At 40.6% G+C, this 16,226-nt stretch overlaps 1 protein-coding gene across 6 annotated transcripts in view; it reads left to right on the forward strand.

Annotated features, from left to right (window-relative positions):
• Nucleotides 1–16,226, forward strand: part of SORCS1 (sortilin related VPS10 domain containing receptor 1) — a 508,497-nt gene that overhangs the window by 386,929 nt on the left and 105,342 nt on the right. For all 6 annotated transcript variants that reach the window (XM_077877715.1, XM_077877711.1, XM_077877717.1 and 3 more), the window contains exons 9-10: nucleotides 1,347–1,526; nucleotides 10,024–10,170. In XM_077877715.1, the coding sequence (XP_077733841.1) occupies nucleotides 1,347–1,526; nucleotides 10,024–10,170 (327 nt within the window). The remainder of the gene's footprint in view (nucleotides 1–1,346; nucleotides 1,527–10,023; nucleotides 10,171–16,226) is intronic.

The raw sequence follows: 16,226 nt of genomic DNA on the forward strand, positions 1-16,226 counted from the left end.
TCCTTCTGGGATCATAGGAGTTCACTGTGATCATGGTAAAGGAGGAAAAGACTTGTTCCTCTGTGTTTAGAGCAGGTTCCAACCTGAATTGCTGACTGTTTGGTTGAGAGAACACGGACATGTATTACAATGAGAAATTTAGGTTAGAAGTTAGGTAGAACTTTCTAGCACTGAAATTCTTGCCAAAGAAGATTGAAAGATCTCCTGAAGCTTTTCAAGGGTGGAGGATGATCCATCTGGGAAGATTTGAGTACTAAGCTACACATGGGCTAAGAATCTTTCCTTATTGCTCTTCTTTCTTTGTGTTTACATGTAATTCTGTTGTATGTTTTGATTTGATTTCTGGTTTTTGAAAGTTATACCAGTGTCTACTGCCTTGAGCAAAGGCAGTAGACGGCTGCCAAAGCATTTGCACAGAAGACAACAAGCCTTGGTCTGTGTTATCCTCCCCGCCAGACATCCACTTCTCTGGAGTTTTGATGGGGAAGAAAGGATTTGGACTAATCCCCTGCCTCCTCCACTCCCCCACACCTGCTCACTGCCTCCACGTTACCTTTGCCTTGTTTTTATCTCCAGGACTACCAGAGTCTGAAAGCAGGCTACTTTTTCCCTCTCTCACTTAAGGTTTCCTGCTAAACTTCTCAGAGTAAAGGTTTAGATAAACCACTAAGTCCTTGAACACTTATGGACCTGAAAGATTAGTGCTTTGGGGTTCTCAAGTGTTTTCCTCAAGGGCTTCTGGGAGGTGCTAAGCCTGGGGGAATGGTTTGGAAACTTTAATGTGCATATGAATTACACAAAGATTGTATTTAAATGTAGATTTTTGATTCAGTAAGTGAGGCCTGAGATTGTGTATCTGACAAGCTTGCAGGTGATGCCCACATTGGTGGCCCAGGGACCACACTGAGAGATGCAGGACTTGTTGGTTTTCTCTCTCTCTTTCTCCAACTTTTCCTCATTTCTGCCCCACATAAGCTTTCTGAACATGTACCATGTTTGTGCCTGGCAAGAATATCAGGATGACTGATTCTCCAAAGTCATGCACACTTGAAAGTATTCTTCAGTTATCTAATGAGGTAACTAAATAATAAGTGAGCTACCAAGCATCTCTCTGCCCTATTTTCTCATGATCTTACTGCCTAACCCTACATATAACAAAGGAAATATATGATTAACACTTTCCTTATTAATTATTATTTCACAAATATGCAAAAGGAAAATTTTCACCTTCCATGACAGTGCCTAAGAGCCTAGTCTGGTATTCTTCACGAGATTCTGCTCTCTTTGGACATATGCCATGTTAATGTACGAACCTCATCATCCTTTTCACTTCTCTTTGTCCTCAGGACATGCATGTCATCAGCACAGATGAGAATCAAGTGTTTGCAGCAGTTCAAGAATGGAACCAGAATGACACATACAACCTCTATATCTCAGACACCCGTGGGGTCTATTTCACGCTGGCCTTGGAGAATGTTCAGAGCAGCAGAGGTCCAGAGGGCAACATCATGATCGACCTCTATGAGGTATGTCATGAAGTGTGTGTGGTCCTGAGCCACTGCAATGTCTGGGCCGGCAGGTGAAGGCCTGCCTTTGGCCATTGCCTCTGTCATTTTAAGTCCAATTCCTTATGTGGCCTCATTTCATTTGGGGAAGGCGAGGATTCGTAGAACATTTTTATCGGTTAAGTTACAATCCACACACCACCTCTGGGAGGCATCCTTTTTTGATGAAATCCACAGGCCATGATGTCTCGGGACCTGGAGAGAGTGGGCAAACAGGGTGTCATAGTGTGAGCAAAGGGCCAGTGAGCATGAGGGAGACATCTTTGCATTGCACTAGAAGATGCTCCCATTGGACCTTTCTTTTCTTCTTCTTCTTTTTTTTTTTTTTTTAGGGAATTTAACTTGTCTATCACTTAATGTTCTCACATAATTATTTTCCTAAGCCATTGGACCTTTCTAACCTGATAACTTTCACTGATTAATTATCATCTCCTCAGATGGCCAGTGAGTGAGAGCAAAGTGTTAGGTCTTTCTCTCCTAAATGGGAAGGGGGGAGGCAGAGACAAAAAACCAACTTCCCTAAAACAACTATGGACCTTTGTTTCTCAAAATGACCAGGATACAAAATAAAATCATTTATGTTAGAACGGTTAGCTTTCATAACAAATGCCATTTAAAGCACAGCTAGGGAGAAAGAAAGCTGCTGTTTGAGGATGGATTTTAGCCATTTGTCAGTCTTATCTTGCACTCTGAAGGATTTATAATGGGTTATAATGAGCCATTACAAAATGTATTCAGAATTTGGGAAATGTACTCATTTACTTATATCCTATCTGGAAAAAAAAAACATCTAAAACCGATTCAAATATGTACAGTCCTAATGATGCTATCTTTTGGTTGATTATAAGTTCATAAAGTCAGGAAGTTGTTTATATAACTAGAAGCAAGGGAATTATATTGAAGAAAGGAACCAATTTCATTTAATAATTTAAACCTATCATTGTAATTCCATTTAATGTTATCAACTCCCCCGTTCTCCTTTAGGAGCTCTTGGGGATTATCTTCTAGTATCTAAACTTCTTTGTATATATAAAGTTATATTAACAAACTTATATGCTCCATTCAAAGCCCAAACTAGCATTAGACATAGTCTGTCTGTATATATTTAGAAAAATCTACTGCAAACTTTTTTACACATTCACAAGGTTTTTCCACTCTTTTTCTGTCCAGGTTCTAGATAAATATAGTAGTATCATATATCTCAGCCTCAAACTGAACATGTATTCTGGAAAACATTTACATATTCTGGTGATTTAGTTTCAAATTTATGTTGGATAAAATTGTGATTTACAGTATAAATTTTGGAGTCAGGCTGCCTGGATTTAAATCCTTGCTACACCAGATGTATGTATTCTAGAGACAAAGCCAAGAATTTCCAAGCCTCAGTTTCCTTGTTTAAAATATGGAGCTATACATGGTATCTACTTGATAGAATTTCTGAGGATTACTTAAGTTAATCTTCTTACCGTATGTATTATGAATAGTGCCAGAAATGCATCAATGCTCAACAAATTATAGATAGCATAATTAATATTATATTCCAATGAGGTTAAGCCCCAATATAATGTTCTATTCCTATAGTCTTAAAATCTACCCACATTGTTTAAATATCCAACACACTTCCAATATTTTGGATCTCTGTTTCTTCCTGTATTGCACTTAGCATGGCCATAGGACATCGTTTAATGCCAACTAGTCATCTTGTTATAAACAAGTGTAAATTGCCATGCTTCTTTCCTCATTTGTAAATGTCATACAAACATTTAAATTTTAAGCATTCTGTTGAAATTCCATGTGTTTTTGCGCCATATCCCAGCACTTAGAATGGAAATATCTTGCTTCAAGAGTCTGATAAGTCAAAGCAGCTGCCCCAGATCAATCACCTGGTTTGCTACCTTGGCCTTGACTCTGTCCTTGTTCTCCCAAAAACATTTTCTGATTTTCAGGTTGCATTTTTCCTTTTGAGAATAACTTCCCCCCTCTTTTCAAGTTATTGTGGAAGAGTTTTTTGGGAGATAAACTTTGTTTTCTGCCAAAACAAAGACCATTCTAATTAGTCCCTTGATGATAAAAGAGATCACATATTTGGACAGGAACGATTTTGCAATGTTCTGTTATATACACCTGTTTCCATGAATGGTTTTCTGAATTCAGACATTGCTAACAGGTATGGAATGAGAAGAGGAAAAAGGGTGACTTCTGGACATGGCAAATCATTCCTTGGTTAATCCTTGTGTTTTTCCTTTTATGTCTCTCTTGCAGTTGAGTATCTGTAGGGAAACTGTTGGCTCCTATTATCATCACTATAAGCAGTGGTGTGACTGCATTATGTAAAGGTGTTCTGCATCCCAGGACCCCGGAAGAAGAGTCTTTGGTTTTATTAGCCTGACAGTTCGCAGCAACTTGAATTGAAATTGATGTGATCAGAACGGCGGTGCCGTATCTGCTGATTACCTAGATAGAAAGAGTATTGGCTGACATGGAACCTGGCACAAATGTTCCTTAAATCTGATTGTTCTGGCTAGCAGGAAGCTGAAAGCCATCCAGCATGAATTTCCCAGTAGAATTGCAATGAATGATGAGTGCTTAGAGATAAATGAAAAGTAAGAAAATCCATAAATGAATTAATAAGGAGCATAGATGAGCAACATATGAGGTAGGAGTGACAAAGATAGAATATATGGAGTGCACGTCTGCTCATATTTAGGGGTGACTGAGGGGAGTGGTGTGAGTTCTTTGCTTGTATCCTTCTGCATGCCAATTACCTGTCATTCCTGTGCGCTCTTTAAGCTGTTGTGGTAGAGGCAGACTGTGTAATATAATACATAATGGTGTGAGTCTGTGTATCAAGGATATGTATTGTTGATGAGTCTTTGTGGGAAATCCAAAAGGAAGCAGATTTCTCATTAAATTCAGTAATTTTGTTCACATCACACTTTGGAACTTTACAACAAATATGGCTCTCTCTGCCCTAGAAGTACTTGTATGTATGTAATAACATAGGGAATGTTGGGGACAAAGTGTTGAGTGACCATCTTACATGGTTTAATTATTGAAATACCAGAGTATTTTGTTCAGTGTCATTTGGTCACTGAACATGGACCACATTGAAAGAGTTAAGAAATGTGAGCCAAGAAAGGTGGCCAAAGAGCAAAAATGCTGGATAGTGATTTTTGTTGATGAGAGATTATAACAATATATAAAATTGTGGATGCCAGTATGTGCTAGGTATTGTGTAAAGAGCCTTCCATAATTATCTCATTCAATCCTATAATAACTTTATGATACTGGGACTCTAATTACTTCCACTTTAAACATAAGTAAATGGACTCAGAAAATGTTACCATTTTTTTCAAGATTATAAAGCTAGTAAGTGGCAGATTTAGTATCTAAATATTAGAGTATGGGGATCCCTGGGTGGCGCAACAGTTTAGCGCCTGCCTTTGGCCCAGGGCGCGATCCTGGAGACCAGGGATCGAATCCCACGTCAGGCTCCCAGTGCATGGAGCCTGCTTCTCCCTCTGCCTATGTCTCTGCCTCTCTCTCTCTCTTTCTCTCTCTGTGTGTGTAACTATCATAAATAATAAATAAATAAATAAATAAATAAATACATACATACATACATACATACATACATACTAGAGTATGCAAACTCATAACAACAAGCTATTGGTGTCTCTGGAAAGATTTGGGCTTGTATTTGATTGTGGTCCAGTAATAGCCCTAAGACTGAAGGCCATTGAAGGACAGGATAAATAGTATTAGACTTTACCAAAAGTAGAAGAAACCAGACAAGAAAAAGAAAACAGTCTTGGCAAAAAGCCAACATAAACATAATCCACAAATGATAGTTCTGGACCTATTCACCACCTTCTGACCCAAGTCCTAAGTCTGCATTTATAGCTAAATTCAGGCAGTGCTATCATTGTGCCTCCCAATTTTGTCTGGTGGATGTGTTTTCATAAGAGAAGCCTAGAAACAAGCATCCTAAAATTCTGTCATTCCTGAATAGCACAAATGCTCCAATGGCATCACATGGGATGGGTAACAGAAGACAGCACGCTTGATGGTAGCCAGAGAAAAGGAGACAATGATGAGTGTGTCTGAGACGTGTGATTCCTAGTGTTTTTGTCTGGTGTGGATGATGAGAGGGGGTCTGACAGCTTTGGACAATATCCTCCCTCCTCTGGGAAGGGAATATTAATTAATGATGATGAAGAGCACTTTGGCTTAATGGACAATGACAGTTCACCCCAGCCAAGTGGAAAGGGTTGTGTTGGGAGTGAAGCCACTTGGCTGGAAAATTCGGAATGCACAGAATGTGCACATACATGAATAAGCACAGTGGGCATCATGGAAGACATAACCAATGAGCAGTGCATGTTTAGTTACACACATCGTGTCTTCCGCATGTTATGAGTTCCCCCTCTTTAAAAGATAAAGCTCAACAGTTATGATGATCTACTTACACCTTGATTTCTTGGGGGAAGGTGCCTCTTACAATCCCACCATAGGAGGTAGAGAAGAAAAATGCTCTCCATTCCAGGGCATGTTTCTTATAGGATGTGGAATGTACCATCGAATTACATTTAAGTTTATTCTCTCTGTAGGAGAGGAATGCAAGGGAAGAAATAGGGAAGAAAATAACACCTGGACGTTTTAGAGGGAGTGGTCTCCTTGACTGCAGAGGCACCCCTGGCCCCTCTCCCTCTGAGTATGTGTCTCTTCTGGCTGCGATTCTCTCTTTAGAACGTAAAAATATCCTATGTCCAGAACCGAAAGAAATTATGGTCACAGATATATTCTCTTTCTTGCCATACTTATTGATTCATAATTTTTATTATCTTCAAATTTGGACACTTTGGATTTGTAATTGAAGTCTGAGTAATATTCCATTGTATACATAAACCACATCTTCTTTATCCATTCATCTTTCGATGGACACCGAGGTCTGAGATCAAGAGGGTAAGAGGGATCATCTCTCAATTAGCAGTAGAGTCAGAAACAAGCAGAAACTCTTGTTCAGGGGTCTTCCCAGCTTAGCCTCTGCATGGAGGATATGAAAGAAAGATTGGGACAGACGAGCACCCTCTAGAGATGCATATAAAAAAAAGGAAGTGAATAGGTAGAGACATATCAGCATGTTATCCAAGGGAATGGGAGATAGCCCATGTGAACAAGGGGAGTAAAATAAAAGAGAAGAGGGCGACACTCTGAAGCTATCATCCTAGGGCACAGTAAGTGTGCTGATGTGCTTTGTGTTGGCCTGAGCTCTGAGCTGTAACATTTCATGTTTAACATCTAACCAAAATGTTATTTTGGCTCATATGAGATTAGAGAATAAGAAATAATAACTAATTAGCTTTGAGGCTTCTGGAATCAAACTCCCCATATGAGAGGCAAAGAAAAATAAGTGGCTTCTTAACACCCTCAGCATTTTTCTGAAGAATTCAGAAAGGTAAAAAAGGTAACAGGTCTTTCCCCCAAAAAAAGACAAACTCGCAACAGTAAGATGTGTTATTCCCATAGGAGTACCTTCCTCAAAATCTGTGTCACTGTGAATATCTTCCTGAGGACTATTACTTTTTCCAGTCCTGTGCCATCTCTTAGCCCCTGCTCCATTCCACACAAATATGCACATAGAGTGAATACTGAGGGAGGTTATCTGGTAACATAAATGTCCCCCATCCTCAATGGAACCCCAGACCTTATACCTATGTATACACATACATGTGCACACACATTCCACATATGGGGCACTGATGCTGCTCCTTGATTTCCAAAGTTACATACAAAGCAAGAAGCTAGAAGTTTCAAGACATATCAGGTGAGACCTCACAAAAAAAAAAAAAAAAAAAAAAAAAAACCCTTGAGGGAAGTGCCTTGTGCATAGAGGTGCACCTTGACACAAAGATGGGCTTCTCAGGCCTGGAGCAAAAGGAGTAGCTGACGGCACAGAAAACTTAGGAGCAGGGGTGACCATCTTTGCAGACCAGACCAAAAAAAGCAAGAAAAATAAAAAGCCACCACAAATGGGATTTTCACAGATAAAGTGCCTTGGCCGCAAAAGGAAAATAAGCAGACCCATGCCAGCTCATCCCCTATTGTCACACATTGCCTCCTCAGCTTTGGCAAGTTTTTATTCCCCAAGATAAACCTGAAGGCCAAGCTGCCAAAGATGAATTACAAAGCGCAGCTCTATGCTCAAGTGGCATTTGATAATGCCAAGCAGCCGGGGCCAGTAAAGTCACAGCTTCTGCAAATCAAATGAACCAGCTCCTAAACACGTATAACCCTGCTCTGACACACTTGCCAAAAGAGGGAGAGGGCAGGAAGGAAAATGGGCAACAGAACTACTGGAATAGGTAATAATTTCATTCTTTCTGTACTTATTGTAACCTAGAGTGTTGAATGGTTAAGACAGCGTTGTTTCTCACGGACGAGTATGCTGCAGAGGGAAAAATGAGTATGACTTTGTGAAAATTATGATTTATGAAATTTCGTTTTTAAAGAACTGGCAGTTTAATCATATTTAAGTATGTAACAGCCTCTGGAACATATGTAAAAGCAATATGGGGTTCCCTGGTGAGCAGTCCTTATGGAGCTGGTATAGTGAATAAGTAAATACTATTCCTGATTATCGTTCCATCCTTGGGAGGTACAGTGCTCCTGGAATTTATGTCTTCCACATTTGTTGAGGATCAACAATGCATAAGAAACTGTCGGCTTGCTGTCGATGGCCCAGAAAGAGGCTTGTTTTCCTAAGTAGTTTAAAGTATTCCTCCCAGCTACTCGTTTATACCATTTATTTGCTTAACAAACTTGTCATTCCAAAGGAATGCAAAGTTGGCCCAACTCTAAATTATCCCATATGCCAGATCAGCAGGTACAAACTAATGAGGTCTGACTGTGTCAAAAGCCAAGGTAAAATGTACATATTCTGTTGATCGAAACGCAACCTCTGAGTTGAGAAATTCAGAGCTGTGTTTGTTAAAAGAACACTGGAAATCAGACAGATTTGAATGTGCACCCCAACTCTCTATCATAAGCAATTAAATTTTGTCTACACCTCAGTTTCTTCATTCATAGAATCTGGGCTGTAGCCCATTTGTAGTGAATGCCAGAGGCCCTGGGCATAGTGCTGGGTGAATGGCATTGACTCATGCTATTTTTTCATCCTTTTGCTTAAAAACTTTCATATTCTCCTCTAAAGGGCTGAGATAAGTGGGTTCAAATATACTTGTTAGCTTATCCACTTACTCCCAATCTGTGCTCTACAAAGCCACTCATTCTAAGTTCACCTGTTTCCTTATCCTTAAATGTGGCAGCTGGTAACTCTATCTCATGGTTACTAAGAATTGAATGAGATGGCCTGTACTGCACTGTTGCATGTATTCAAATCCTTCTTTCCCTGGCCCCCAGTCTTTCTGGGCTGTCATAATTCCAAGTAGAGTAAAATAGGTATGAAGTATTTAATACACTCAAAGACTCTTGAAAAATATGGTACACAACTAACAATTTGTTATCACACGGTTTTGTCAAGTTACCAATTTTACCTCTTTCCTCAAATATGGAAGAGAGAAGGCAATCATATTGTCAGAGCCAAGTAATTAATAAGGACTCTTGACAGTGGGAACATCGAACAAGTGTTACAGGAATGGAAGAGGGAATGATTTGACAATTTAGGGAAACCACTGCTTCTTACCTTTAAAAGCTGTTCTCTTTTGTTCAGTGTATTTCCATGGCTTAATAGAGCCATCTTTTTACAGAAGAAAAAAAGGGGGAAAAGCAATAGCAATTGGATCATGAGCTTTAAACTGACCTTTCTCAATTGCCCAAGGCTGTAAATAGCTCAACGATTTAGATAGTTATTAAGAGCATAGTCTATGAAGCCATCAGCTCTGGGTTAAAATTCCAGGTCTGCCACTTACTCTCTGTGTGACCTTAGGTAGCATGACCTTGGAGAAGTCACTTTACCTGGATGAGCCTCAGTTTCCTCATATGTAAAAAAAAAAAAAAAAAAAAAAAGTCATGCTTAGGAGAATTGTTACAAAGATTAAAGAAAATAAAGTATTTAAGTCCATGGGTGCTATGCCTAACATAAAATTAAAGTAGCCCTATTTATGCATCATTTGCCAGGCAGCAGAACTGAAAGCACCAGATTTTTAACTCCAGGCAACTGCAAACTATCACAAACCTACCTTAGACGAAGTAAAAAGCTTCCATCAAACTTAGAATACAACTGCCATACTGTAAGGGGCATAGATCTATTGCTTTTGTGTCCCACAGTTCAGGGAGTCATTATACTTCAGCATTACCCCTTTTCCCCCAGCCTCACCCTCTCTATCCGCTAAGACAAGTCCTTACAGCTGAATTTGACAGTATGCTTATTTTTTAAGTAAACCAATGTATCCTAGCTCAAATTGATGTATTTTTCAGCCATGTCAATTTTTCCCAGGTAGCAGGGATAAAGGGAATGTTCTTGGCTAACAAGAAGATTGACAACCAAGTGAAGACTTTCATCACATATAACAAAGGCCGAGACTGGCGTTTGCTGCAGGCGCCGGACACGGATCTAAGGGGAGACCCTGTGCACTGCTTACTGGTGAGTTTTCACCTTGGAGAAGAATGTTGCACACACTGGAGGGCTAAAGTGGATACTAAACAAGCAGATGAAGGTGGTTCCAAGGCTTGTTGTTTAACTGGTGAACAAAAGGGGACAGAACTGAGCATGAAGGCAGAGTGTGTGCAAGAGTCACTATGCTGCCTTTTGTGATGTACTGGAAAGATAAGAGGGCCTGAGGGGGTTAAGGAAGGCATCACATCAAGGATTCTGAGTTTGCAGCAAAGTTCTATTGAGGACCTCAAGTTATAGTTTAAGGGAGAATGTGATAGTTTCCATCTATGTTGGGGATATGCACCCTTACTTTCCCATGAATGACTTGTTATATATCCACTGATACATAAATTCAGCTGTAGAATTGATGAACTGAAAGCAAATGTAAATTTTGTAGATGTGTTTTCCAGCAAAGGTGTTTAATCATATTTTCAGAGGCGTTTATGCCTCAAACAAGGATAAGAACTAATCCAAACCCTCATATATACTCTTTGTAATACGTTCTGTTCATCTGTGTCTCATTCTGTATAGCTGGGGTTGTTAGACCATATGACCTGGGAGGCAAATATGGCCTACCACTTGTTTTTCTAAATACAGTTTTACTGGAACATGGTCATGTTTGTTTATAAATGGACTGTGGCTGCTTTTGCCCACATGGCAGAACTGAATAGACATGGCAAGGAATGTATGGTCCATAAAGCCTATAGTATTTATTACCTGGCCCTTAAAAAAAGAAAATCTTACTGACCATTGCTTTGAAGTATGGTCTTCTTTTATTATATGAAGGTGTCCAGGAAGGGGATCAGAGTTGAGTCTTGCCTTCAAGGAGTTTTCAGTCCTCTTGAAAGAGACTAGATTACTAATGAGAGATAATAGGGCCACATCTCACTCCTCATAGTAGCTCTGATGCTGCCCCAAGCTTGATGTGTGAATAGATACTGAGTGAACACAGAAGGAGGGGAGGAAGAGATTAATTGCAAAACAAAGTATACCTAAGTGCTAATTTCTGTGAAACAGTTTATCTAAAGGAGAGATCTGTATGTAAACTTTGAGGGGAGATGTCTTAGTTTTAGTTTGAAGGATTTGGTTGTGGACACACACACGAATATGTATCAGCATTCACAGTTTTCATACAATTCCAACGTTGATGTTATCCACACTCAGCTTGCTTTGTCCCATGAAGTCTGAACAGTCACTTTGCAGGTTCATCTCACACAGCTGTAGGCAGGTCACCCTCCTACTCGAGAAGATGCCAGCAGCCATGCTTGACCTTATTAGTTGCAAAGGATATCACAGTTGTCACTGTGTATCAGGGAAGCAGTCTAAAATTCAGCCTCCCACTCAGCTTCCATCCTTATTACTGGTAATGTACCGGGGGGGAAAAAAGCCAGTTGTAATAGTAAGTGCACAAAGCCAGTGACAGAGCAAGTAAATGTAACAGTTATTTATTGAATACCTACTCTATACAAGGCATTGTTCAGTAGCATTTTAAAAAACAGAGCGACCTTCCTAGTTTAGCTATTCCAAGTTAAGGCATCATGGTATTTAGCCAAAGAAGCATGAGATGCACCAGTGCTTCAATGTGGTCCTCCATCCCACCATGCGCTTGGAGATTAAATGCCCATGAGAGAGAATTAACCATAACACCCAAACAGGCTTGCCTGTGATCACTCTGGCATCATAAATGGGTCAGTAGAAATGCCTCAGACACAAAGCACTTAGTGTAGTGCTTCCTGCTTTACCTCCAGCCCAGTTTTAAGAAGGCTTCTTATTGCGTTTAAAGATTTTATTTGTTTGAGATAGAGAGAGCATGAGAGAGAAGCATAAGCCAGGGGAGGGGTGGAGGGAGAGGGAGAAGCAGACTCTTTGCTGAGCAAGAACACCCCCCCCCATGTGGGGCTGGATCTTGGGACCCTGAGATCATGACCCAAGCTCATGGCAGATGCTTAACCAACTGAGCCACCCAGGTGCTTAGGAAGTCTTAACTGCCATGCCTCCAAAATATAAATGCAGTAGCAGCTTGCTTACCTATCTCCACTGAGACTGTCCTAATCCAAGCCACCATCATTCCCACCTGCCCTACAGTGACAGACTCCCAACTGGTCCTCTTGTCTCTACCCGGCAGTCTTTTCTCTAGACAGCAGCCAATGAGATCTTTTCTTTTGTAATCCAACTCTACTGAGGTAAAACCGAAAAACTATATCAAAAAAGTACTCGTCTTAAGAGTATAGTTTGACGAATCTTGACAAATGTAGATACCTATGTGACCACTACCATGGTCAAGATAGAACATTTTCATCACCCTCAAAAATTCCTTTGCACCCCTTTGCAGTCAGAGTTTCTATACCCCCGGCTGTAGACAACCACAAATCCGCTTTCCTTACTGTAGGTTGGATTTCTCTTTTCTCAAATTTTATGTAAATAAGATCAACTTGAGCTTTAAAAAATCAGATTTTATCCCTCCTTTACTTAAAGTTTCTAATGACTTTCTTACTAAGGTAGAATAAAATTTCGGTACTATACTGTGGCCTTCGAGGTCTCATATGGACCGTCTTCAGCCTGCTTCTCCAGCCTCTCTCCCTCCTCCCTTACATAAGCCACTGTTTGGGAGGACACCACCTCTTTCCATTCCTTGAGCTCACTGCGCTCCTTTATGTCTTAGGCTCTGCATTCACCATTATTTCTCTTAAAATGTCATTTCCTTAGTCTGGCTTTTTCTTGGCATTCAGATCCTTGCCTGATTACCTTAATCTCAGAGACTTTCTTAAGCTTCCTCTACGGTGGTATTAGCCTGATTCTTTTTTATCCATGACCCTCCTAGTTCTCGGAAATCAGCACAGATGTTGGTTGACTGTCTTGTCTCCCTCCTCCTGCTAAAATGTGAGCTCTGTTGAGGTACTGTGGCTGTCTTTCTGGCCACTGCAAAGAATCAGCTCAAGAATCACTCATGCCGCGGGGCAGGTGTTCAGCGTGTGTTGATGTTATGAGTATTGTTTGTCTAAAGTCCATGCTTCATTGACAGGTGTAGTTTCAGTTTCACATTTGGACCTCAGTGGAAACTTTCCCTTGCCACTGACAGCCACACTGAGGGATCTGTCATAATATCCACTTCCGAAGTTCAGAGGCTCAGGTTGACCCTTCAGTTAACAAAATCAGTAGGCTCATTAAGATCCAGGAAAGATGAATTAATGGGCTCTAGATGTATGGTACCCAGGAGTCTTTTGGCCTGCCTCCCTCATTAACCCTGTTTGATGTACTTTCAATCTGAGTTTTACAAAACAGGCTGAGGAAAGGAAATGGCAAAAGGAGTGGGGGGGCAGAGGGAGGGGCAGGGACCGAAATCACTTATAAAAATCTGCCAAAGACACAAAATAGGAAAGTAAATCTTTGAGCTATAGGAGACCCGGACCATTAAAAACCTTCTTTAGGCTTGGGAGCTGGTGGCAGAGAAGAGATAAAAAGTGATTTTAGATTGTGAGCACTTGGAAAGGGACAGTGTCACTGAAAGCCCAGCCTAGTGATTAGAAAGCAGTTTTTCCAGCAGGGCTGTTACAACTGTGGAACAGGTTCAGAATTACAGCCCCAAACAGAATGTCCCTGGTACAATGTATTCTAGAGAAATAAGACATCCAGAGTAATTTGCGGCTGTATTTTTAGGACTTTTAGACTGATTGCCTGGAGGGCTCAGCTAGGATTTCTTTTCTCAGAAGAGTACATTGTACACTTAGATGGGGTATTACAGGTCATGGTCCACCTGCCTCCAAAGCCTCTGGTTTGGGCTCCCAAGAGGCAAGATGCGAGCTGAGCCTGTGTCAAATTCTTTGGGTCCCTAGGGAAAACATAGTGTTTTGTGGAGAGAGGCAGTGACTTCTTTGTGGATTCAGTTGACGGTTCTCTGTTGGAGCTAGGCAGCCCGCTTCCCCAGGAGATTCCTGACTGTGTTTTCCACTCGCTTGCACAGGCTGTGACTCTGCATGTATGTTGGATTGGTGTGGAACTGAATGCCCCAGACTCCTCCTGTTGGCCTGGAGCCCTCTCTCTTCTTTGCCATTGACTCTTTACTATAAATCGAATGGATTTCTAGCTCCAGTTCAGGGCCATAAACAGCACAAATGTGTATGTGCAGGGAGTGGTTTTGGAGGATACTATTTAAGACTTTAGCTGCTGCCTTGTTATTTAGAAAAGGTTCGGTTTGGCTTTTCAGTGTAATACTCAGATTAGGAGCCCTAGGGATAAGGGTACCATGAAGACTTAAAGGCTGTTAGCAAGAGGTTGGGAAAAAGAAGAAGTAGAATGAGAAGCTGATTCTCAAATAATCTAACAATTTGTTGTTGTTTATTTTTTAATTTATTGTATGTTTAATTCATGTTGGGAGGCACATCTCCTGTCATTTAGTAATTCTCTGTTGGCCATCCACAGTGCTAGGAAAGCAGTAGCTAGTTAATGAATGGATCAATTAAATCCAACAGACATTTAGTGAGCACTAGCAGTGGCCAAAGGATTTTGCTGGTTAAATATGAGAAAGAAAAGAATAAGGCAAGAGAAAGGTAATTAGGACCTAGAGATCCATGCTGGGCTTCAGGAAGTCTGCGAACTCCCTGAAATTGAACACAGAACTCAGTGTGCATTTGCCTTTATGTATTTTTTTTCTTGGGATAGAGTCCTTAGTTTGCCTCAGATCCTCAAACTCAAAACCTGATGGTGAAAAGATTAAAGACAAAGATCTAGTAGCTCCTGATATTGAAGAGTTGATGATGTGCCATGCCCCGTGACTGGGTTTGAGCAAGGACACAAAGAGCAGTTGCTAAACACACATGCTGCTCCCTCCCTTCTCTGTAAGTCAGCTGCTGGGTCCTGGTGGTTTCCGTGGACAGTTCTGCATTTTCTCAATGTGGAAAGATAAGGGACATAGCTGCCTTTGAGACAAGCTGTACTTTGACTCTCCTAAATTGGAGATAACTCTGGAAAGATACTCAGATATTTATGACATGGTTGGTAATGGGAGAAAAGAATGCAAGAAGGCTGGAGAGAAGGAAGGAAAGGAGAGGTAGGTGGAGTGCCCCCTGCCTGGGCAATGTATGTATAACAATTAGAGAGCCTTGTCAGCAGTGGTGTCCCACAGGAATTTGCAGTGGCTTGATAGCCATTATAATTTTTGGTGACTTGATTTTGACAGATCTCCAAAACTGGTCGAGTACAAAAGTTTAACTCAAAAAAGTAAAGATGAATCACTTAACATTGTTTTTCTTTGAGCGTTGATGTAGACTATCTGCCTTGAAAAAAATGGAAGGAAAAAAAAAAAAGTCAGGGAATATTCTCCTCATACCAGCTGGGGGCAATCCAGTACTGCAAATGTGAGAGTGCAGGAAAAAAGTGCACCAAAAAGAGCACTTCTAATGTTTTTGCTATGGCCCGAATTGGTATATTTTTTCTCAAATTAATTTATCTCGGGCCCCTGAAAGCCATAGCCACAGAGCAGTGCTGAGATGGCCAATTGAAAATGCCGTCTTTCCTTTGTAATGGCAAGCACCCTATATCGAATAATCCTTGATCGGGTCAGGTGGCAACTGAGCTTCACAATCTTCTAAGCTGTTAAGTGATGAAGTATGTGGCAAGCATCTGGCTCAAGATTGCAAACTGGGAGCTCCCTTAGCTGAGGATATTCTGCTCTGTTGTGTTACAAAAGGCCCTCCAGGAAGCCCATGTGACAAGGCTAATCCTCTAAGAGTTATGTACTTCTTGGAATACCATGGAAATACTCCACATTAATCTGATTATGTGGTTTATAAGTTAGCCCAACTTACCTCTAGCACTGTTCTGAGTAAAATAGTCAACAAAGGTCTTTCAGGTCCTGCATAAAGCATTGCTTGATATTTCAAGCGTTTATTGGCTGTCTTTTTTTAGATTTGATGCTTGGTTCCACAGATAATTCATATTAGTACTTGATGTTTTCTCTTTAATTATAGAGCTTATCTCTTAGGGAGATAAAAGTATTCGTACCTCAAATAGGTAATATGAGATTGCACATGTTCAGATAAATCAGA

The sequence above is a fragment of the Canis aureus genome, chromosome 29, assembly GCF_053574225.1.
Source record: "Canis aureus isolate CA01 chromosome 29, VMU_Caureus_v.1.0, whole genome shotgun sequence".
Taxonomy (NCBI): Eukaryota; Metazoa; Chordata; class Mammalia; order Carnivora; family Canidae; genus Canis; species Canis aureus.